General features: G+C 46.8%; 2 protein-coding genes, 1 long non-coding RNA gene and 1 pseudogene across 6 annotated transcripts in view; 2 read left to right on the plus strand and 2 right to left on the minus strand.

Annotated features, from left to right (window-relative positions):
• Nucleotides 1–25,014, minus strand: part of LOC106994882 (uncharacterized) — a 65,448-nt gene that overhangs the window by 14,521 nt on the left and 25,913 nt on the right. The gene's annotated exons all lie outside the window — the stretch shown is intronic.
• Nucleotides 985–3,249, plus strand: LOC114674094 (ubiquitin-conjugating enzyme E2 C-like; annotated as a pseudogene).
• Nucleotides 5,027–8,604, plus strand: LOC144337149 (uncharacterized). Its single transcript, XR_013409821.1, has 2 exons — nucleotides 5,027–5,654; nucleotides 7,271–8,604. It is a non-coding gene; the product is annotated as an uncharacterized LOC144337149 (long non-coding RNA).
• Nucleotides 7,624–24,490, minus strand: ZNF814 (zinc finger protein 814). 2 transcript variants are annotated; one of them, XM_077980141.1, is made up of 4 exons: nucleotides 24,209–24,488; nucleotides 12,174–12,300; nucleotides 9,535–10,176; nucleotides 7,624–9,453 (listed from the first exon to the last, which is right to left on the minus strand). In XM_077980141.1, exons 1-4 carry the CDS (start codon nucleotides 24,242–24,244, stop codon nucleotides 8,216–8,218), a joined length of 2,043 nt encoding a protein of 680 aa, XP_077836267.1. In that variant the 5' UTR covers nucleotides 24,245–24,488; the 3' UTR covers nucleotides 7,624–8,215. The 2 variants fall into 2 exon arrangements, with proteins under 2 accessions (XP_077836267.1, XP_077836266.1); XM_077980140.1 differs by having other exon boundaries at nucleotides 7,624–10,176; nucleotides 24,209–24,490.

Consider the following 25,014-nt stretch of genomic DNA (forward strand, 5'->3'; position numbering starts at 1 on the left):
AAGATTCATACATCTTTTCCTATTTGAAATTCCATGTCTTGAGGGGTGTATGTTGCTTATCAATTTCCAGAGAAAATAGATAATGTAATATAATGTTAAAATAGATTAAAAATTGAGATAGAAAAACTGCTCAATTTATGCTTCACATGAAAATTGAAAATTAAATCAAGTCTACACATACAAAGGCATTATATATACGTGTGTGTATATATATGTCTATACACACACATATACTTTTTATTTTATTTCTGGAGACAGAATCTTGCTCTTCTGCCCAGGCTGGAATGCAGTGGCATGATCATGGCTCACTGCAGCCTCAGACACCCCCAGGGTTCAAGTAATCCTGCCACCTCAGCCTCCTGGGTAGCTAGGACTACAGGCAGGCACCCTGCCCGGCTAATTTTTGCATTTTTTGTGGACACAGGATTTTCCCATGTTGCCCATGGTGGTCTCAATCTCCTGGGCTCAAGTCAACAGCCTGCCTCTGCCTCCCAGTGTGCTGGGATTACAGAAATAAACTACTATGCCCAACTCAAGATTATTTTTTTAATATTTTCTTAATAAATTGGGGTGCACAAATCATTAAAAGCAAGGATTAAATTTCAAGAGAAAAAAACATTTTACTTTTCTACATAAAATTAAAACCAAAGCACATTAAAAGTGACAACCCGGCCAGGCACGGTGGCTCACACCCGTAATCCCAGCACTTTGGGAGGCCGAGGTGGCCAGATCACGAGGTCAGGAGATCGAGACCATCCCGGCTAACACTGTGAAACCCCGTCTCTACTAAAAATACAAAAAAATTAGCCTGTAGTCTCAGCTAGTCGGGAGGCTGGGGCAGGAGAATGGCATGAACCCAGGAGGCAGAGCTTGCAGTGAGCCAAGATCATGCCACTGCACTCCAGCCTGGGTGACAGAGCGAGACTTCGTCTCAAAAAACAAAAAAGCAACAACCTAAGATGGAAATGACAAAAATTACTTAAAATGTGTAACATAAAAAGTAGTCATTTAGGCTGGGCGCAGTGGTTCATGCCTGTAATCCCAGCACTTTGGGAGGCTGAGACAGGTGGATCACTTGACAGGAGTTCGAGACTAGTCAGGCCAACACCGTGAAACACCATTTCTACTAAAAATCCAAAAATTAGCCAGACGTGGTGTCGTGCACCTGTAATCCCAGCTGTTCGCGAGTCTGAGGCACGAGAATCGCTTGAATGCAGGAAGCGGAGATTGCAGTAAGCTGACATCATGCCCTCCAGCCTAGGCAACAGAGCTAGACTCTTGTCTTTAAAAAAAAAAAAAAAAAAGGCGTCATCTATAAATTTCACTACACAGATTACATTGAGATAAATCATAAAATATTAGGCAAAACTTTAAAACAATTTTTAACTATCCAGTATATCAAAGAGGCCACACATTATATTTGTTTGCAAGAATGTCACTGTGATTACAAAACTGACCACTAACTATTCAGTTAAAGTTGACTGAGAACTTAAAAATATTTTCTTTTTTTTTTTTCTTAGATGGAGTCTCACTTTGTCACCCAGGCTGGAATGCAGTGGCGTGATCTTGATTCACCACAACCTCCGTCTCCCGGGTTCGATTCTCTTGCCTCAGCCTCCCAAGTAGCCGGGATTACAGGTACGTGCCACTAAAAGCCCAGCTCATTTTTGTATTTTTAGTAGAGACGGGGTTTCACTATGTGGGCCAGAGCCACCGCACCCGGCCTGTAATATTTTTAAGCCAGGTGTGGTGGCTCATGCCTGTAACCCAGCACTTTGGGAAGCCGAGGTGGGTGGATCACCTGAGGTTGGGAGTTCAAGACCAGCCTGACCAACATGGAAAAACCCTGTCTCTACTAAAAATATAAAAACTTAGCCGGGCGTGGTGGCAAGTGTCTGTAATCCCAGCTACTCCGCAGGCTGAAGCAAGAAAATGGCTTGAACCCGGGAGGCGGAGGTTGTGGTGAGCCAAGATCACGCCACTGCACTCCAGCCTGGGTGATAAGAGCAAGACTCCGTCTCTAAATAAATAAAGATTAAAAAATAAACATGATGATCACAGATGCAGTCACATTTTCTGAGTTCTTGCCACCCAGGTAGCCTCCCAAAACTTTGACCCAGTCGCTGTCAGTGTTGCCACCACCCATAAAGGAGCTGAGCCCAGCAGGAGCATTGCCTGGGACCCTGTAGGCAAAAGGCTACAGCAGAGGCTGGTGACCCTCACAATGCCTGGTGACAAAAGAATTTCTGCCGCCGGGCGCGGTGGCTCAAGCCTGTAATCCTAGCACTTTGGGAGGCCGAGACGGGCAGATCACAAAGTCAGCAGATCGAGACCATCCTGGTTAACACGGTGAAACCCCGTCTCTACTAAAAAATACAAAAAACTAGCCGGGCGAGGTGGCAGGCGCCTGTAGTCCCAGCTACTCGGGAGGCTGAGCCAGGAGAATGGCGTAAACCCGGGAGGCGGAGCTTGCAGTGAGCTGAGATCTGGCCACTGCACTCCAGCCTGGGCGACAGAGCTAGACTCCGACTCAAAGAAAAAAAAAAAAGAATTTCTGCCTGCCCTGAAAGCCTTATCAAATGGAGACTATCCATGGAGCTGCTGGCACAGTGTATGAAGACCTGAGGTATAAACTCTTGCTAGAGTTCCTCAGTGACTACCCACCCTTACAATGCACCCATGGTGAAGTTCCTCACACCCTGCTACCACCCTAACATGAACACCCAGGGTAACATATGCCTGGAAATCCTGAAGAAGTGGTTTGCCCTATATGATATCAGGACCATCCTGCTCTCTATTCAGTGCCTGCTAGAACCCAACATTAATAAATAGCCCTTTGAACACACATGCTACCAAGCTCTGGGAAACCCCACAGCTTTAAGAAGTACTTGCAAGGGCCGGGCGCGGTGGCTCACGACTAATCCCAGCACTTTGGGAGGCCGAGGTGGGTGGATCACCTGAGGTAGATAGAGAGTCCAAGGCCTGATAAACATGGAGAAACCTCATCTCTATTTAAAAAAATTAAAAATTGGCCAAGCGTGGTGGCATGTGCCTGTAATCCCAGCGACTCAGGAGGCTGAGGCAGGAGAATCACTTCAACCCGAGAGGCGGAGGTTGCGGTGAGCTGAGATCTCACTATTGCACTCCAGCCTGGACAACAAGAGTGAAACTCCGTCTCAAAAAAAAATAAAAATAAGGAAGTACCTGCAAGAAAGCTACTCAAAGTAGGTCACCAGCCAGGAGCTCTGACCCACGCTGCGCAGCCTATCCTTGTGTTTTTTTAATTTTTCCTTAGATTGTCTGCCCTTTCCGTGATTTCTGTATAGAACTCTGTATCTTGAGCTTTGGTACTATTTTTCTTTTGTCTTTTAATTTAAGCCTTGGTGGAGGCCTTGTGATTAATATTAAATAAATACATTTTGGGTCAGGTGCGGTGGCTCAAGCCTGTAATCCCAGCACTTTGGGAGGCCGAGGCGGGTGGATCACGAGGTTAAGAGATCGAGACCATCCTGGCTAACACGATGAAACCCCGTCTCTACTAAAAATACAAAAAAATTAGCCGGGCATGGTGGCGGGCGCCTGTAGTCTCACCTGCTCCGGAGGCTGAGGCAAGAGAATGGCATGAACCCGGGAGGCGGAGCTTGCAGTGAGCCAAGATCGCACCACTGCACTCCAGGCTGGGCACAGAGCAAGACTCCATCTCCAAAAAAATATATATATATATACTGGTCATTAAAAAACAAAAAAATGATACAAGAGAGCACCCAGGGATTATATGAGGAAACACTTTATTACATCAGTCATCTAAAATTCCAGAAAATGGAAAGTACTTTACTGTACAGCAAAGTAAATCATTGATCGTCTGGAGAACAGAAAGAAAGACTTTAAAAAAAGGTTCCAGGTAAATATAAAGGTGTTAAATTCATTATTGTGACTATGTCAGTGGTTTCATGGGATTATATGAAACTCCAAATTTATCACATACTACAGTTTAAATATGCATACTTTACTGAATGTAATTCATAACTTATAACTTATCACTGCTTTAAAATATACTTCAGACTGGGAGCAGTGGCTCACACCTGTAATCCCACCACTTTTGGAGGCTGAGGCAGGCAGATCACCTGAGGTTAGGAGTCCGAGATCAGCCTGGCGAACATGGCAAAACTCCGTCTCTACTAAAAATACAAAAATTGGCTGGGCATGGTGGCACATGCTTCCAGTCCCAGCTACAGGGGAGGCTGAACCAGGAGAACTGCTTGAACCTAGGAAGTAGAGGTTGCAGTGAGCCTAGGTCATGCCACTGTACTCCAGCCTGGGTGACAGTGAGACTCTATCTCAAAAAAGAAAAAAAAAATTGCTGGGCCGGGCGCGGTGGCTCAAGCCTGTAATCCCAGCACTTTGGGAGGCCGAGATGGGCGGATCACGAGGTCAGGAGATCGAGAGACGATCCCGGCTAACACGGTGAAACCCTGTCTCTACTAAAAAATACAAAAAAAATAGCCGGGCGAGGTGGCGGGCGCCTGTAGTCCCAGCTACTCGGGAGGCTGAGGCAGGAGAATGGCGTAAACCCGGGAGGCGGAGCTTGCAGTGAGCTGAGATCCGGCCACTGCACTCCAGCCTGGGTGACAGAGCAAGACTCCGTCTCAAAAAAAAAAAAAAAAAAAAAAAAAAAAAAAAAAAAAAAATTGCTGGGCGCAGTGGCTTATGCCTGTAATCCCAGCATTTTGGGAGGCCCAGGTGGGCAGATCACGAATTCAGGAGATCGATACCATCTTGGTTAACACAGTGAAACCCCATCTCTAGTAAAGATACAAAAAATTAGCCAGGTGTGGTGGTGGGTGCCTGTAGTCCCAGGTACTTGGAAGGCTGAGGCAGGAGAATGGTGTGAACCCAGGAGGCAGGGCTTGCAGTGAGACGAGATCGTGCCACTGCACTCCATTCAGCCTGGGCAACACAGCGAGACTCCATCTCATAAAAAAAAAATTTAAAAATAATAATAAAAAAATGCAATTCAAAAGAAAAATATTTATCATTATTTTTGGAGAATAGGTTTGGCAACTCTATACTGACTACACCAATTCTTCTCATGCCCTAAGTGAGAAAACTAGCCTCCGTGGTAGCAAATATTGATGTGGCAATAAGGCCATTTCCATCTGATTAACTGGCTGGCTGGTCACAAAGGCCACATCACTGAACTGAGATCTCCCTTCTCCCTATCATCTTCCTCCTGCTAATGCAGGAATGACCTTGAGGTGCACAGCCCAGAATGGGTACAGGAATTCACAAAACCTCTAGAGTATTTCCTCTGACAATGGCCTCAACAATACAACATTCATCATTACGGAAGAACTGAAATTCCTGTATCTGCATATTCATCACATACATAGTAACTGGATCATCGTGGATGCCCTTTTAAAAGACATGCATTATGTCAGGCACGGTGGCTCACACCTGTAATCCCAGCACTTTGGGAGGCTGAAGCCAGCGGATCACGAGGTCAGGAGTTCGAGACCAGCCTGGCCAACACGGTGAAACCACATGTCTACTATAAATACAAAAATTAGCTGGGTGTGGTGGCACGTGCCTGTAGTCCCAGCTACTCGGGAGGCTGAGGCTGGAGAATCATTTGAACCTAGGAGGCAGAGATTGCTGTGAGCCAAAATTGCACCACTGCACTCCAGCCTGGGCAACAGCGCGAGACTCCGTCTCAAAAAAAAAAAAAAAAAAAAGTGTTGCAATTACATTATTCTGTCTCCTTCACTGCCTATAAATGCAGTAATTCTATAAAATTATAATTTCACCCAATAGCATTACAATCTATGATGTTATCCTACAGAATTCTGGATATCAAGGCATGTGTCTGCATTGCAAGAGCTGGGGAACAAACTTCCCTCAGCAGTACCAAGTACAATGCAATATACCTCGTAAAAGTGAGAATTTTGTCTTGTTCAAAAAACACCAGAAATTGTCACAAAAAATGCCCTGGAGCCAGCTGACCTATGAGTCCACAAATTTTAGTATCCATGCTACAGATAAAGACCACAAAGCCCTGAAGGCCTTCTCTGGAGGCCTCTGGCAGCTATGCAAAGCAGTCCACAAGTCGAGAAAGCTATGTTCTGCATTCATACTGTCCCATGAGCCACAAAGAGTTTAGCTATGCCAACAAAAGCTGTGACCCCCTTCATGGTAACAGGACCTACTTGTTTCTGAACCACGCATACAGTGACAACAACCCTCAAGATTGAAGAAGGCTGAAACAATAAGGCCTCCATAATAGCACAAACTGGAGAAATGGGAGGCAAGCTGTCCTTAGGATCATGACTTGGAGGGTAGAAAATTTGTCAAGATTTATGTGATACCCACAAGATCTCTGAAAGACATAGTTCATCTTTTCAAGTCAACATAAGAGGCCTCTGGGATAAAAATGGGTAAGGTCCATGGCACGACTTATCAGACAGAAAAAAATGACAAAGGAAGAAGTGCTGAAGCTACTCAACAAATCCTTCTGTGACTAGATCAGAAATTAAAATTAAAAAAAAAAAAAAAAAAGTGAGGCACAGTAACTCACACCTGTAATCCCAGCATGCTTGGAGGCCAAGGTGGAAAGATCACTTGAGTCCAGAAGTTGAAGACCAGCCTGGGCAACATGGTGAGACCCTGTGTCTCCAAAACTTAAAGAATTAGTGGAGCATGGTGGTGCATGCCTGTGGTTTCAGCTACTCAGGAGGCTGAGGCAAGAGAATCACAAGTCCAGGAGATCAAGAAATGTGAACACATCACTACACTCCATCCTGAGCGACAGAGTGACACACTATCTCAAAAAGAAATCTAGCAAGGCACCTGGGTAGAGTGAAAAATGCACTGTAGCTGCCCCATGCTTGGAAATTTTGCAGATTCTCGATAAATGACATTCAATCTAGGCAGGTGGCACCCTCAAAGGAGCTCCTCGAATGTTACATTGAAAAAGAAATAACATTCCATATACATCTATTGTGTGTTTCTCATGACAATGTTTGAGGCTCTAATAAGAAGGCTAAAGGCTGGGCTGGGCGTGGTGGCTTATTCCTGTAATCCCAGCACTTTGGGAGGCCGAGGTGGGCGGATCACGAGGTCAAGAGATCAAGACCATCCTGGCTAACACGGTGAAACCCTGTCTCTACTGAAAATACAAAATATTAGCCGGGCGTGGTGGTGGACATCTGTAGTCCCAGTTACTCGGGAGGCTGAGGCAGGAGAAGGGTGTGAACCCGGGGGGCAGAGCTTGCAGTGAGCCTAGACCACACTACTGCACTACAGCCTGGGTTTCAGAGTGAGACTCCATCTCAAAAAAAAAACATGCTGAAGCCTTTCTTGCATTCATTACATTCAAAAACCGTTTCTGCAGTGGGAAGTCTCCTGTGTATTATGAAGCTAGATTTCTATATAAATATGTCATATTTGTCACACTGGTAAGGCCTTGATCCAGTGTTAACTCTGATGTTGAAGGAGCACAGAAGTGTGGCTACAAAATCGCCCAAATGTATTTCATTTGTCTAGTGTGAACTCTGATGTTCAAAGAGAGAAGACCTTCAGGTAACTTTTTTTCCACATTTGCTGCAATCACAAGACCTTACTCCAGTGTGAACTCTCCTGCGTTTAATGAGACTGAAAGTTTTGGCAAAGGATTTCCCACATTCACTACACAATTAAGGCCTTTCTCTTGTGAACTCTCTGATGATGAAAAAGTGAAAAGCTTTGGCTAAATTTCTCCCCACATTCACTCCACCCATATGGCTTTTCTCCAGTGTGAACTCTTTTTTGTTTAGTGAGACAGGAGCTTCCAGCAAAATATTTCCCACATTCACTGCACTCATAAGGTCGTGTGACCAGTGTGAACTCTCTTATGAACATGGAATGCAGAGTTGTGGGTAAATGATTTCCCACAATCATTGCATTCATATGGCTTTTCTCCAGTGTGAACTCTCTGATGTGCAATGAGGTGGTCCTTCTTGCTAAAAACTTTCTGACAATCCTCACACTCATATGACTTTTCTCCAGTGTGAACTTTCTGGTGTACAAGGAAGTGAGACTTCTTGTTAAATAATTTCCCACATTTCTCACATTTATAAGGCTTTTCTCCAGTGTGAACTCTCCTGTGTTTAGTGAGACTGGAGCTTTCAGCAAAAGATTTTCCACATTCACTGCACTCATAAGGCTTTTCTCCAGTGTGAATTCACTTATGAACATGGAACGTAGAGCTGTGGGTAAATGATTTTCCACAATCATTGCATTCATAAGGCCTTTCTCCAGTGTGAACTCTCTGATGTGCAATGAGTTGGTACTTGTGCCTAAAAAATTTCTGACAAGCTTCACAAGCATATGGCTTTTCTCCATTGTGAATTCTCTGGTGTGCAAGGAGGCGAGACGACTTCTTAAATAATTTTCCACATTCCCTACACACACAAGGCCTTCCTCCCATATGGCCATGCTGGTGTAGAACGAGGTTACCCTTGTGACTAAAACATTTCCCACATTCCCCACACTTAAAAGGTCTTTCTGTAGTGTGAACTCGCTGATGATTCCTAAGGTGTCCTTTTTCAATAAAAGATTTCCCACATTCTCCACACTTGTAAGGTCTTTCTCCAGTGTGAATGCGCTGATGGTGAACAAGGCTGCGCTTATGACTAAAAGATTTCCCACATTCTCCACACTCATAAGGTCTTTCTCCAGTATGAACACGCTGATGGCTCCTAAGGTGCCCGTTTGAACTAAAAGATTTCCCACATTCTCCACACCCATAAGGTCGTTCTCTAGGGTGAACTCGCTGATGTAGAATGAGGGTGCCCTTATGACTAAAAGATTTCCCACACTCTCCACACTCATAAAGTCTGTCTCCAGTGTGAATGTGGTGATGGTTCCTAAGGTGTCCTTTTGAACTAAAAGATTTCCCACATTCTCCACACTCATAAGGTCTTGCTCCAGTGTGAACTCGCTGGTGTAGAACGAGGTTGCCCTTTTGACTGAAAGATTTCCCACATTCTCCACACTGATAAGGTCTTTCTCCACTGTGAACTCGCTGATGGTGAACAAGACTGCGCTTATGACTGAAAGATTTCCCACATTCTCCACACTCATAAGGTCTTTCTCCACTGTGAACTCGCTGGTGTAGGGCGAGGTTGCCCTTTTGACTGAAAGATTTCCCACATTCTCCACACTGATAAGGTCTTTCTCCAGTGTGAACTCGCTGATGGTGAACAAGACTGCGCTTATGACTGAAAGATTTCACACATTCTCCACACTCGTAAGGTCTTTCTCCAGCGTGAACTCGTTGATGGCTCCTAAGATGTCCTTCTGAACTAAAAGATTTCCCACACTCTTCACACTCATAAGGTTTTTCTCCAGTGTGAAATCGCTGATGTTGAATGAGGCTTCTCTTTTGACTAAAGGATTTCCCACATTCTCCACATTCATGTTTTTTTCCAGTGTGAACTCTCTGATGATTACTGAAGCTAGCATATTTGCTAAAGGATTTCACACATTCTCCACATTCATAAAGTCTTTTACCAGTGTGAACTCTCTGATGATTACTGCAGCTAGCATGTTTGCTAAAGGATTTCCCACATTCACAGCACACATAACACTCTTCTCTAGGGAGAAGTCTCTCGTGCTGACTGAGTGTATGTTTGGTGCTAAAATGTTTCATGGATTCTCCATGGCTATAGTGAGCTCCCCCCCACTGAAAGGGAGACACACACTCAGTTTTGCTGTTTGACTTCTCCCCAGTGTGAGTGGCCTCCTGCTGGAGTAATCCTGAAATGGGCAAAAAGTCTTTCCCACTCTGACTGAAGACAGATGACTCCTCTGACACATGGAACTTACACCTCTTCACAAACAACACTTCCTCAACACTGCCTCTGTAGGGTTTCTCTCCAATGTACTCATTCTGGTGTTGATGAAAGTTTCCACTGTCATACAATTTGTTCCCCCAGGCCTCACAGCTGTGCAGTTTCTGCTTGGGATGTGTTCCCTGATGATCTCCCATGTGTGGAATGTCTCCTAAGATAGGGCCGCACATCTCACAGGGGTGGGCCTTCTTGGGAGACACACCTGCCATAGGAATCCTGACCTGAGTCTCTCTTTGTATATAAATACTTTGCTTAGAAGGTGCCTCATCTTCCACTCCACACCAACAACCTGAAAGCAAGAAAATGCTGGTGAAGTGCATGTTAACTCTGCTGGGAAGGCACAGACCACCCACAAGTGTATCTGACAAATTGAGGAATTACTCCAAGGAAATACTTGGAGGAACAGAACATTGGCTTCAGGTGGAACATGGTGCTATTTATTATTACTGGACTCTAAAGGTCACAGAATGTAGGAGGCCTCATAACATAAAGAACACAACCAGGTATGTAACACAGGGAGTATAGGCAGGGTCTACAATTCCTGCATCTGCAAACCACTCATCTGCAGAACTTTACATCCTCATGACATGTGAGTGCTGTAGAGAGGGATTTGTCCAGGCCAAGGAAAACAGGAGTACAACACAGCAGCTACTGCTCGACGTCAGTTTAACAAAGCATATATATTTGCTAACACAAATCTCTATGCCAACACTGGAGAACACTGTAGATGGCGATGTATGTAAGACGGATGAGATTTGGGGTCCAGAGATGTGAAGATTAGACAGGAGAATGGATATTAGGGTACAAGTAGGTCAAAGGTTAAAAAAAAAAAAAAAAAGAGTAGAAGTGATAAGGCAGACAAGTGACAAGTGTGATGCTCTCAAGAATGAGGAAGAAAAGACGAATTATGTGTGCTTACTTCTCTTGCCACAGAAATACTACTAAAATAGATTAGGTTCCTAGTATGCTTTCAATAAAGCCCTGACTCCATGACTTCCTCCAGGGTGCCACTTTTTCTTTTTTTTTTTTTTTTTTTTGAGACGGAGTCTTGCTCTGTCGCACAGGCTGGAGTGCAGTGGCGCAATCTGGGCTCACTGCAACCTCCCCTCCCAAGTTCAAGCAATTCTCTGCCTCAGCCTCCCAAGTAGCGGGGATTACAGGCATGTGCCACTACACTCGACTAATTTTTGTATTTTTAGTAGAGACAGGGTTTCACCATCTTGGCCAGGCTGGTCTTGAACTCCTGACCTCATGATCCACCTGCCTGGGCCTCCCAAAGTGCTGGGATTACAGGCACGAGCCACCTCACCCAGCCCAGGGTGCCAGTCTTGAGGGACACATTCATTCTGAGCCCATTATGCTGAGGCTGAATTCATTTGCATCTTCTGCAGCATGGAAGACTGTGCATCCCACCACAATGATGATCAAATACATGGGAAATGAATAACGTACAAACTAAGGGAAAGACAGAACAAGGGAACAGCCAACATTGTCTCAGAACAACTCAGCCCATGAAAGCCCACGAGAGAAAAAAACAGTATTTCAAGGAGAATGTCTAAAGAAGGTCTTACAAGAACAGCCTCTGGTCTATGTAGGCAGTGATGTAGTCTGTGAAGGCAATTCCCACCACAGGAAGGCATAAGAAAATAGCAGCTAGGCCGGGCGCGGTGGCTCAAGCCTGTAATCCCAGCACTTTGGGAGGCCGAGTCGGGCAGATCACGAGGTCAGGAGATCGAGACCATCCTGGCTAACACCGTGAAACCCCATCTCTACTAAAAATACAAAAAACTAGCCGGGCGAGGTGGCGGGCGCCTGTAGTCCCAGCTACTCCGGAGGCTGAGGCAGGAGAATGGCATGAACCCGGGAGGCGGAGCTTGCAGTGAGCTGAGATCCGGCCACTGCACTCCAGCCCGGGCTACAGAGCAAGACTCCGTCTCAAAAAAAAAAAAAAGAAAAAGAAAATAGCAGCTAGAGAAAGGAAGTAGACTCTGGGTACACAGGAACCTGAAATCTGGACAAGGACACCCAAACATCCACAGGACTAACAAGGTGGGCTTCTGACTATGAATCCCTCCCTGGGAGCCTGCAGTAAAGCAGGTGTTGGGGCTGCTCCAAGAAAGGAGCAGGGCAGTATGGACACCTCAGTTCTACCAACCAAGAACCTACCCACAGAACTGAAGCAGGAAGCTGTGTCCATGCTCCTGACATGAGAAAGTCTTGCCAATGGGGAAAGAGGGGGGAAAGCAGAGACTAGCTCGGGTCACAGGGTAATTGTGAGCAACTTACCCAGGGAGGATATAAGTGCCAGGTTCTCCAGGGTCACATCACGGTACAGGCATCTCTGAGCCTCACTAAGGAGATTCCATTCCTCCTGGGTAAATTTCACAGCCACGTCTTCAAAAGTCACTGTGCCCTGTTATGATGTTGACAGATGAAACTACAAACGGCCCCTATGCTGAGGTACCACAATCCCTCTCTCCCACACATCTACTCTCGCACATCCTCCTCTCAAGGAGGAGGTTCCTGGTATGCTTTCAATAAAGCCCTGACTCCATGACCTCCTCCAGGTGCCACTGGAGAAACTAGGCCCACTGGTCATGGGGTACAGCCACCAACAATAATTAGTTGAACAAATAGGTATCTGTGAGGTGGCTGTGACATAAGAGTCCACCCCCTCCTGACAAGCACTTCCCCCAGTATGACCGAGGGCATGGAGAGCTCAATGTGGCACCTTCAGCACATCAGACATACCCTCTCTGAATGCACATCATTCTTTAGACTTCCAGGTACATATCCATGTCCATCCCCAGCTCACTGTCACACACCACTGGCCTCTCTCTTGCCTTTAAACAACTTAAAGTATATGTTTTTGTTTGTTTGTTTGAGACAGAGTCTCACTCTGTCGCCAGGCTTAAGTGTAGTGGCACAATCTCGGCTCACTGCAACCTCCACCTCCTGGGTTCAAGCAATTATCCTGCCTCAATCTCCCGAACAGCTGGGATTACAGGTGTGTACCACCACACCTGGTTAATTTTTTGTGTTTTTAGTAGTGATAGGATTTCACCATGTTGGCCAGGCTGGTCTCGAACTCCTGACTTTGTGATCTGCCCATCTAGGCCTCCCAAAGTGCTAAGACTACAGGCATTAGCACAGTGTCCAGCCAGCTTAAAGTATCTTAATTCCCTCCTTTTTCTTCAACTAGGGTGGGTTAAAATCTCCCCCTAGGGTTATAATGTTGGTAAAACAAATGACATCTGATATTCTACAGATGTCATCAAGAGCAATTTATAAATCAAATGTATTGAGCCAGGCGCAGTGGCTCACATTTGTTATCCCAGCGTTTTGGGAGGCTGAGCCGGGTGGATCGCCTCAGGTCAGGAGTTTGAGACCAGCCTGGCCAACAATGTGAAACCTCGGTCTACTAAAAATACAAAAAATTAGCAGAGCGTGGTGTCGGGCACCTGTGATCCCAGCTACTCGGGATGCTGAGGCAGAAGAATCGCTTGAACCTGGGAGGCAGAGGTTGCAGTGAGCCGAGATCACGCCACTGTACTCCAGCCTGGGCAACAAGAACAAAACTCTGCCTCAAAAAAAAAAAAAAAAAAAAATCAAACATATTAACAGCCTGATAAGAGGGACACCACTCACCACGGAAAGCCACATGGGGGATGCATTGTAGATAAGAGAGAGCAACCATGGCCATGGCATGCAAGCTTTGTAAGATGAAGAGAATGTAATGGCCTGATTCCCTCAGGAGGATGCCATTGACTTGAACTCTGCCTGGTCCCATCGATGGAAAGGCTTCAGAGGCTAGGACACATTACCTATTTTTTTCTTTTCTTTTTATTTTTTTGTGACGGGAGTCTCGCTCTGTCACCCAGGCTGGAGTATGGTGGTGCAATCTTGGCTCACTGCAACCTCCGCCTCCTGGGTTCAAGCAATTCTCCTGTCTCAGCACCTCAGTAGCTGGGATTACAGGCATGTACCACCATGCCCAGCTAATTTCTGTATTTTTTTTTTTTTTTTTTTGAAACAGAGTCTCGCTCTGTCACCCAGGCTGGAGTGCAGTGGCCGGATCTCAGCTCACTGCAAGCTCCGCCTCCCGGGTTCTCCTGCCTCAGCCTCCCGAGTAGCTGGGACTACAGGTGCCCGCCACCTCGCCCGGCTAGTTTTTTGTATTTTTTAGTAGAGACGGGGTTTCACCATGTTAGCCAGGATGGTCTCGATCTCCTGACCTCGTGATCTGCCCGTCTCGGCCTCCCAAAGTGCTGGGATTACAGGCTTGAGCCACCGTGCCCGGCCTAATTTCTGTATTTTTAATAGAGATGGTGTTTCGCCATATTGGGCAGGCTGGTTTCAAACTCCTGATGGAAAATGATCCACCTGCCTCAGCCTCCTAAAGTGCTGAGATTACAGGCGTGAGCCACTGCACCCATTCAGATACATTACTTAAGAGCATGAAGTAGCCAGTCATGGAGTCTCCCACCTATAATCCCAGCACTCTGGGAGGCCAAAGTGGAAGGACTGCTTGATCCCAGGAGTTCAAGACCAGCCTGGACAACATGGCCAAGACCCTGTTTCTACATACACACACACACACACACACACACACACGAGAAAAAAATTTAAAATATACAAAAAGATAGTTAAATGGGAAAGAAACTTGCACTCAGGCCATTTGGGGTTGTACCAATATCACCAGGCATCCACGTGGCAAATCACATTGGGCCTTCATTTTTGGCCTTACACCACATCGTGGCTGACACCACCCAGAGTGTGTATGGCCCATTCAAACCGATCCACTATTACCACAGAATTGCAATTCTACTGGATCCTAAAAGGAGTGGTGGTCTCAAGTAATTCTATGAAGGCCTCCTTGCACGGCTCCACAGCAACACAGAACCACGTGTGGCTTCAGCTATTCCTGACCCTATTCCACTTCTGTGCTTCACTTGCCAACCGCTCGGCAATGATGACCTTTCCCTCAATTCCTCCTGTACTTCTGCCTACGTCTCATGTCTATTATTTCCATGAAGTCCGCGCCATGACAAGCTATGCCATCTGATACACCCGACATTGTCACTTACCTCCCTCTCCTGTGTTTATGAATGCCAATCATGTCACCCAGGAACCCAGGCAAAACATCCAGTCCTCAGCCTCCAACCATTCCTTTCTGGCCCCCTGAAACATTTACTACCTTATTCTGAAGTGTGCCCTCCAAAACGGGACCCGTGGCTAACTCACCTTAGTCCACACATTAGCTATCATATATTGGATGTCTCCGATATCAATTCCTTCCCAGATATCGCAACCTATGTGGACATTACTTACTTGCTGCCACTACTTACTGGTCTTTGAAGCATCTCAGGCTCCTAGCATGGTGAAAACAACCCTCCTTATATCCCCAATGAATATTATGCCTAATCCCAACTTGCTCATCTCAGCTGATACAGCTTCTATCACTGCTGCTTCTAAAACCAAAAACCCTAAGGTTACCGGGCACGGTGGCTCTAGCCTGTAATCCCAGCACTTTGGAAGGCTGAGGCAGGTGGATCACCTGAGGTCAGGAGTTCGAGACCAGCCTGGCCAATATGGTGAAACCCCGTCTCTACTAAAATTACAAAAATTAGCCAGGCGTGATGGCGTGTGCCTGTAGTCCCCGCTACTCAGGAGGCTGAGGGAGAAGGGCTCGAACCCAGGAAGCAGAGGTTCAGTGAGCTGAGATCGTGCCTCTGCAGTCCAGCCTGGGTGACAGAGCAAGACTCCCATCTAAAAACAAAAACAAAAAAACCCCAGGGTCATGCCTGAAACCCTCTTGCATGTCCTTACCTACCACATGAGAAAATCACACTGCTCCTTTACCAAATGTAAATCACAATTCCAGCGACATCTCCTTGGCCAAGGATTGTCCATTAAACCTCACCTGGATGACAGAATGAGCCTCAATGCTGTCTTCCTTCCTCCTCCCTTAACGCCATGCTCTGTTCTCTGACGGAACTGAAGTAACATCACCTCCCCACTCTGATCAGTTTTATCTCTAAGTATTTCATATACTGCTACCAAATCCAGGCCTGACCTTCTAAGTGTTCACACCGTTTCACTGAAATGGGAATACCTCCATACAACCTGCGTTATGGACTTAGCGCCTAGGGTTTAGGGTTTCTCTAGTGTTCCCAGTTGAAAGCACTGAGTTCCAGAGGTACAACAGAGCAGGATGGCAGAATAGAAAGCAGCATCCATCATAACCTTAACAGAACACCAATTTTTTTTTTTTTTTTTTTGACAGAGTCTTGCTCTGTCACTGTGGCTGGAGTACAGTGGCATGATCTTGGCTCACTGCAACCTCTGCCTCCCGGGTTCAAGCAATTCTCCCTAATTCTCCCTGCCTCAGCCGCCCAAGTAGCTGGGATTACAAGCACCTGCCACCACACCCGACTAATTTTTGTACTTTTAGTAGAAACGTGGTTTTGCCATGTTGCCCAGGCTGGTCTCGAATTCCTGACCTCAGGTGATCTGCCCACCTCAGCTTCCCAAAGTGCTGGGATTACAGGCATGAGCCACCATGCCCGGCCCACACCCCCAAATTTAAAAACTATCTACACAGAAAAAAATCACCTTCATAAGAACCAAAAATCAAGTGAGCACTCACTTGATTTTTGGTTAATTCCAGGTGAGCACTTCTACCTGGAATTAACTTTGTATTATGGGAAATGGCACTAAAAGGGGCTGTAGTCTTGACTTGCCAATGCCAGCCCTCCCCATCCCCCAGCAGTGGCTGCCTGTTGTGGATAATCTGTGCTCCTGGGAAGGGAAAGTGCAGTCACTGTCAGACATTGCACGGAAATCAGTGCTTCCCTGTCATAGCAGAAAGCAAAACTGGGCTGAACTCAAAGGACGCCATCCCAGGGAGTGAGCATATCGACCAGCCCAGCCAGAGGGGTATCGCCCACCTCAATGGTCAGGACTTGAGATCTGGCAAGCCTTGCCACTGTGGGTTGGAGGGCTCTAAAGTCCTAAATAAACTTGAAAGGCAGTCTAGGCCACAAGGACTGCAACCCCTAGAAATGTCCTGTGCTGAGCTGCGCTCCAAGTCAGTGGACCTGGTTGGGTTGGGGGAGCACAACCTAGTGAGACACCAGCTGGAGTAGCTAAGGGTGTGCTTGTGCCACCCCTCCCGCAACCCCAGGCTACATGGGTCCTTCCTTCCACTCAAGGAGAGGAGAGGGAAGAGCAAAAAGAACTTTGTCTTGCATTTTGGATATCACCTCAGCCACAGGATAGGGCACTGGGCAGGTTGTGAGGCCCCATTCCAGGCCCACCCAGACAATATTTCTAGATACACTCTGGACCAAAACAGAACCCGCTACCTTGAAGGGAAGAACTCAGTCATGGGAGGACCCATCACCTTCTGACTAAACAACCCTTGGCCCCTGAATAACAAGCAGCAGTGCCCAGGTAGTACGCGATGGCACTGGGTGAGACTCTGAGACGTGCCAGCTTCAGATGTAACACAGCACACTGCTAGCTGTGGTGGTTACGGTCAGAGACCCCACCTGCTTGAGAATAACAGAGCAGAGAGTAAAGGGGACTTTTTGGCACCTCAGTTACCAGCTCAACCACAGAGGGATAGAGCACCAAGAAGCCTCCTGGGGTGCCTGATTCCAGGCCTTGGCTCGTGGATAACATTTCTGTACCTGCCCTGGGTGAGTCTTGAAGAGTGAGCCTCAGACCAGGAAACATTCACCACAAGCTGACTGAAGAGCTCTTAGCCCTTAACGGAACCTCAGTGGTCGTCTGACAGCACTCCCTGTGGGCCTGTGCTGGTGGTGGCCACAGAGTGAGGCTGCTCTGCCTATGGAAAGGGGAGGGAAGAATGGGAAGGACTGTATCTTGTAGTTTGAGTGCCAGCTCAGCTGCAGTGCAAAGGAACACCAGGTAGATTTCTAAGTTTTTCACTCCAATCCCTGGCTCATGGATGGCATCTCTATATCAACCTGAGGCCTGGGGAACTCACCGTCCTGAGAAGAAGGACATAAGCCTGTCTGGTTTTGCCACCTGCTGACTGTACAGGGCTAGGGCCTTGAGGAAACACAGACGATAGCCATGTAGTGGTTACAGGAGCCTTGGGTGAAACCCAGTGCTGTGCTGGCTTCAGCTGTCACCTAGCACAGTCCCAGTGGTGGTAGCTAAAGGGGTGCTTCTGCCCCAACCCCCAGTTTCAGTCACTTCAGCACTGACAGAGAGACTCCGGGAGAAAGTGAGGGAAGACCCAACAAGAGCCTCCACCTGTTAATCCAGGGAATTCTTTCAGATCTTATTCAAGACCACAAAGGTGGTAGAGCTCTCTGGGTCTGCAAGAGTCACAGCATTACTGAGTGTGGGTTTCCCCCTAAAGTAGATCCAGCTTAGATCACAACACCCGAGCCCGTTCAAATACCTAGAAAGTCTTCCTAAGAAGGACAGGAACAAATGAGCCCAGACTGTGAAGACTACAATAAACACCTAACTCTTTAATGCCCAGACATGACGAACATCTACAAGCATCAACACCATTCAGGAAAACGTGACCTCACCAAACAAACTAAAGCACCAAGCACTAATCCTAGAGAAACAGAGATATGTGACCTTTCAGAGAGATAATTCAAGATAGCTATTTTGAGGAATTTCTCAAGTAAAACACAGAAATAATTCAGAATTCTATCAGATAAATTTGGCAAAGAAATTAAAATAATTAAATAGAACTGGCCAGGCGCAGTGGCTCACACCTGTAATCCCAGCACTTTGGGAGGCCAAGGTGGGCAGAACACGAGGTCAGGAGATCAATATCATCGTGGCCAACATGGTGGAACCCCGTCTCTACTAAAAATGCAAAAATTAGCCAGATGTGGTAGTGCACACCTGTAGTCCCAGCTACTAGGGGGGCTGAGGCAGGAGAATCGCTTGAACCCAAGAGGCAGAGGTTGCAGTGAGCTGAGATCGCACCACTGCACTCCAGCCTGGGCAACAAAGGGAGACCCTGTTTCAAAAAAAAAAAAAAGAAAAAAAAATCAAAATGGATTTTTGAGACTTAAATCTAAGACCTCAAACTCTGAAACTACTACAAAAAAACACTGAAGTGGGCAAAGACCTCCTTTTTTTTTTTTTTTGTGAGATGAAGTCTCACTCTGTTGCCCAGGCTGCAGTGCTATGGCACAATCTCGGCTCACTGCAACCTCCACCTCCCAGGTTCAAGCGACTCTCCCGCCTCAGCCTCTGAGTAGCTGCGATTACAGGCACGTACCATCACACCCAGCTAATTTTTGTATTTTTAGTAGAGGCAGGGTTTCCCCATGTTGCCCATGCTGGTGTCAAACTCCTGACCTCAGGTGATCCGCCCACCTTGGCCTCCCAAAGTGCTGGGATTACAGGTAGTGAGTCACTGAGCCTGGCCGACAAAGACTTCCTGATTAATACCTTTCAAGCACAGGCAACCAAAGCAAAAATGGACTAATGGCATCAGATCAAGCTAAAAAGCTTCTGCACAGCAAAGAAAACAATCAACAAAGTGAAGAGATAACCCATAGAATGGGAGAAAATATCTGCAAACCACCCATCTGCAAAGGGATTAATTACCAGAATATGTAAAGACTTCAAACAACTCTATAGGAAAAACTCTTAATAATTCCATTTAAAAATCTGAATAGACATTTCTCAAAAGAAGATATACAGCCAGGAGCAGTGGCTCCAGCTATAATCATAGCAGTTTGGGAGACTGAGGCAGGAAGATCGCTTGAGCCTAGCAGTTGGTAACCACCCTGTTTAACCAGTGAGACCCCCATCTCTACAAAAAAGTTTAAAAACTAGCCAAGGCAAGGTAGCACATGGCTGTGGTCCCTGCCACTTGGGAGGCTGAGATAGGAGGATTGCCTGAGCCCAGGCGGTCAAAGCTGCAGTGAGCCATCATCACACTACAGCACTCCAGCCTAGGTGACCCAGCAAGATCCTGTCTTGAAAACACAAACGAAAGACAGCAACATACAAATGGCAAACAGGTACAGGAAGAGGTGCTCAACATCACTAGTCATAAGAAAATGCACATCATCTCACCCCGTTAAAATGGCTTATTTATATCCAAAAGACAGGCAATAACAAATGCTGGTGAGGATGTGAAGAAAAAGGACAGTCTCGTACACTGTTGTGGGAATGGAAATTAGTACCACCGCTATGGAGAACAGTTTGGGGGTTCCTCAAAAAACTAAACATTAAGCTACCATATAATCCAGCAAGCCCACTGCTGGGTATAAACCCAAAAGGAATCCAGTATATCACAGAGATATCTGCACTCCCGTGCTTGCTGCAGCACTGTTCACAGCAGCTAAGACCTGGAAGCAACCTAAGTGTTCATCAACAAATGAAAGGATAAAGGAAATGTGGGCCGGATGTGGTGGCTCACACCTGTAATCCCAGCACTTTGGGAGGACGAGGCCAGTGGATCACGAGGTCAGGAGATGGAGACAATCCTGACTAACACAGTGAAATCCCATCTCTCCTAAAAATACAAAAAATTACCCAGGCGTGGTGGCACACATGTTCAGTCCCAGCTACTCAGGAGGCTGAGACATGAGAATCGCTTGAACCTGGGAGGCGGAGGTTGCAGTGAGCCAAGATCCCAGCACTGCATTCCAGCCTGGGTGACAGAGAGGGACTCTGTCTCAAAAAAAAAAAAAAAAAAAAAAAAAAGAAAGAAAGAAAATGTGAGGGCACGGCGGTGGCTCACACCTGTAATCTCAGCCCTTTGGGAGGCTGAGGCAGGTGGATCACGAGGTCAGGAGTTCAAAACCAGCCTGGCCAAGATGGTGAAACCCCATCTCTACTATAAACTACAAAAATTAGCCAGGCCTGATGGCAGGTGCCTGTAATCCCCAGCTACTCAGGAGGCTGAGGCAGGAGAATTGCTTGAATCTGGGCAGCAGAGGTTGCAGGTAGCCAAGATCATGTCACTGCACTACAGCCTGGGCAACAGAGTAAGACTGTCTCAAAAAAAAATAAAAATAAAGAGAATAAGATCTAGTATTTAGTAGCACAACAGGGTGACTACGGTAAAAATAACCTAATTGTACATTTTTAAATAACAAAAAGAGTTTAATTGGATTGTTTGAAACACAAAGGATAAATGCTCGAGATGATGGATAGACCATTAACCCTAGTAATATTATTACACACTGCATGCCTGTTATCAAAATATCTCATGTAACTCATAAATACATACACCTACTATATACCCAGAAAAATTTAAAATTTAAGAAAATATTTTTAAAATTATAAAAAACAGTCCCATGACACCATAAGCTAGAGAACATATGGGTCGGGGTCAGGACCAGGGAGGGAATGGAACACTCTCCACTTCCTTTTCTGAGTTCCTTAAATGCTCGTATACCCACGAGTGCCTCGAAGAGAGGCGGACATTACAGGAATGTATCCCTGATAAGATGTGATAATCTCAGACCTCCAGGTACCCCTTCTTGGCACTGGAGTCAGGTGACCTCAGACTGCTTGTATGACCTGTGTGCCTCAATATAAAATGTCATCTCTACCACCTATGTGATCTACAACAAAGATTCAACCTCCCAGGGCCCCAAGGTGCTCATCACCTCTCCACTCTGTTCTTCCTTTGATTGGCCTTTGGAAAACCTTTAAAATCCAGATTTTGATCCTGTCCTTCGTATAGAGCACACTTGACTGTTATGCCCAGACCGTTTATTCCCCGAAGAAGACCACCAGAGTCCAGAGTCAAAGCTAAGCAGCAAGGATCTTTATTACAGGTTCGAACCTGGAACTCTCCCTCGCTCGTGAAACGAGACGGGCAGGAGAGCTCCCCAACTCAGCTCCGAACAATGTTATATAGTCTAAGAAAAGTGGTCATAGAGTTATTATACAAATCAGATATATGATTGGCTAGTGTTTGAACAAGGCGATTTGGCTAACTATGATTGGTTCCTGCCATTTCTGATATTTTGGTTCAAACTTTGAGGCGGGAGAGCAGGTTTATGGCAGCAAGAGTTTATCTTACTTAAACACGTCTTGTGACCTTGCCTCAGAACTTACAAAATCTCTGGTATGTGCAAAACAAAATCTCTGGTACGTGCAGAAAACCAGGTACTCACAGAACTTACGAAATCTCTGGTATGTGCAAAGATTAGAGAGCAGAACAAAGGTGTAGCGGGTGGGGGGCGGGTACACATCTATCTTTGTGTCCTTTCAGACATAACTAACTCCATCTCAGAAAAAGACAATTTGTATTTCACAGGGCACTGTGCCATCAAGGGTAAGATGCTTTGTTTAATAAACAAAAAAATAAAGATGGTCAGGCGCAGTGGCTCACGCCGGTAATCCCAGCACTTTCGGAGGCCAAGGCTAGTGCTTCAAAACCAGCCTAGGCAACATGCTGAAACCCCGTCTCCACTAAAAATACAAAACATTAGCCGGGCTTGGTGGTGGATTCCTGTAATCCCAGCTACTCGGTGTCAGGCCTCTGAGCCCAAGCCAAGCCATTGCATCCCCTGTGACTTGCACCTATACGTCCAGATGGCCTGAATTAACTGAAGAATCACAAAAGAAGTGCAAATGCCCTGCCCCGCCTTAACTGATGACATTCCACCACAAAAGAAGTGAAAATGGCCGGTCCTTGCCTTAAGAAATGACATTATCTTGTGAAATTCCTTATCCTGGCTCAAAAAGCTCCCCCACTGAGCACCCTGTGACTCCCACTCCTGCCCGCCAGAGAACAACCCCCCTTTGACTGGAATTTTCCTTTACCTACCCAAAACCTATGAAACGGCCCCACCCTTATCTCCCTGCTGACTCTCTTTTCGGAATCAGCCCACCTGCACCCAGGTAATTAAAAAGCTTTATGGCTCACACAAAGCCCGTTTGGTGGTCTCTTCACACGGACGCATAAGACACTCGGGAAGCTGAAACAGGAGAATCCTTTGAACTCGGGAGGCGGAGGTTGCAGTGAGCCAAGATCACGCCACTGGACTCCAGCCTGGGTGACAGACTGAGACTCTGTCTCAAAAAATTAAAAAAAATAAATAAATAAGATAAGCTGGGCGCGGTGGCTCACGCCTGTAATCCCAGCACGTTGGGAGGCCCAGGCAGGCGGATCACCTGAGGTCGGGGGTTTGAGACCAGCCTGACCAACATGGAGAAACCCCGTCTCTACTAAATATACAAAAAATTAGCCGGGTGTGGTGGGGCATGCCTGTAATCCCAGCCACACGGGAGGCTGTGGCAGGAGAATCGTTTGAACCCCGGGGGCGGAGATTGCGGTGAGGCGAGATCGCGCCATTGCATTCCTGCCTGGGCAACAAGAGTGAAACTCTGTCTCAATAAAATAAAATAAAAAATAAAGACTGCATCTAACCAGGTAAGGTCACAAACAAGCAAACTCTTCCACTATCAGTTCTCCCCAGAGGATTCTGTAACTATAAAAGATTAGGCCTTCAGCAGCTCAAAAGGGCCGTCCTGACAGTCACTCATAATAAAAACTCAGCATCTGCTGCCTAAGGCTCTGCCACCTTAAAGATGCTTCCTTGTAAGACTGCAGGCCAGTCGCCCACCAACTGGCCCAGACCAGGATGCCTTTTGTCTTCTTTGCTCCCTCTAAACTGGTTCCATAACGTTTGCTCCTATATCTTTTTCCTCTTGATGCTAAACATTACTTTGTTCGTTGTGGAATGTTTAACCTATAACACTTATATGTTAAGTATACTATTGTGTATGGTTTGCTATATTGACTGACTTGAGTGTCTTGAGCCTCTGTGCCCATGGCCGACTACCAAGTGAACCGGAATCACTAAAGAGAATTGCCTCCTTCGAACTCCATTTAGCTCATGGCTTTTGTTGACTCAAATAACATCAGTTAACACCTGACACTGTGGAAAGACACAAACACGGTGAACCTGATTATCTCTACCCTTGCAATGCTCTAGACATCCCTCCTTTCTTCCAAACTCTCCATGGCTTCTAGCGTCCTCATGATGAGTGCATAGCCCCCAGCCTGCTTGCTCTTCCAGGGGGAGCTCCGCCTCATAATTTGCTCACAACAGGCACCTGTCGACCCCAGATTCCATCCTTCCGGCATAGTTCACCTGCAGGCCTTTGCCCGAGCCAGTTCCTATGCCTGTAGGTCTCCCCACCGCATCCCACAGGTGTCGGAAATGGGGCCCCTCCCGCGAGCGCCTCAGTGTCCGGACGCCGGCGTCCGGGCTGCAGAGCCGTGAGCAGGCGCTACCACCTCGCTGCTTTTGGACAATGAGATGACCTGAGGGCGCCACAATTACCTGAGCTGAGAGCCTCAGCGTGGCCGCCGCCGCCATCGAACCACGCGGTTTTAAGCCGGGTCCAGAGGAGAGGGCGACCAGCCAGGAGATATGGGCACGGCGGTCCCTATCCTGTCCCAGGAGTGGGACACGCTGGGCACCGTCACAGAGCTCCAGAGTCGCCTCGTGCAGCGGAGGACAACTGCTCTCCGCCTTCTGGGTTCAGTCACCGTAGTCCCGACCTAGCGCTGACTAGCCTCTCCCACAAATAAACCCAACACCAATCAAAATGGCCGCCACTAGAGGGCGCCGGAAGTCCGGACCCATTGTCACGTGCACACAGGAAACGCCTTTATCCTTAGCCCTCAGGGCCTTTCCACGCTGCCATTCGACGCGGAGTTTTCTGGGTAATGTAGTTCCCTAAGTAAGAAGGCGGGTAAAGGGCGCGCTTCCCAGAAGCGCTTCTGCAGGGAAAGCCTAACTCCACGTCAGGAGTACCTTTAAGAGGTGCGTCCTAACTGGTATGGTGGCTCCCACCTGTAATTCCACCAGTTTAGGAGGCCAAGTCACAAGGATCATTTGAGGCCAGGAGTTAGAGATTAGCCTGAGCAACAAAGCAAAATCCTGTCTCTATAAAAAATAAAAAAAATTAGCGGGGTGTGGTCGGGCGGGCCTGTGATCCCAACTGACCCAAGGTTGGGGTTAGGTTTAGGGAGCCTGAGGAGGGAGGATCGCTTGAGCTGGGAGTTCGAAGCTTCGGTAAGCCGAGATCGTGCCACTGCACTCCAGCCTGGGCAACAGAGCCAGACCTCTCCTCTAAAAAATAA

Source organism: Macaca mulatta, chromosome 19, assembly GCF_049350105.2.
Source record: "Macaca mulatta isolate MMU2019108-1 chromosome 19, T2T-MMU8v2.0, whole genome shotgun sequence".
NCBI lineage: Eukaryota > Metazoa > Chordata > Mammalia > Primates > Cercopithecidae > Macaca > Macaca mulatta.

Bases quoted from the DNA above. Each gene is read 5' to 3' on its own strand.
- ZNF814 (XM_077980140.1), bottom strand. From the start codon at position 24,244: ATGGCGGCGGCGGCCACGCTGAGGCTCTCAGCTCAG. The intron at 12,301-24,208 runs GTAATTGTGGCG...ACATCATAACAG, and splicing joins CGCTGAGGCTCTCAGCTCAG to GGCACAGTGACTTTTGAAGA. The intron at 10,177-12,173 runs GTAAGTTGCTCA...TCTTGCTTTCAG, and splicing joins GGCACTTATATCCTCCCTGG to GTTGTTGGTGTGGAGTGGAA.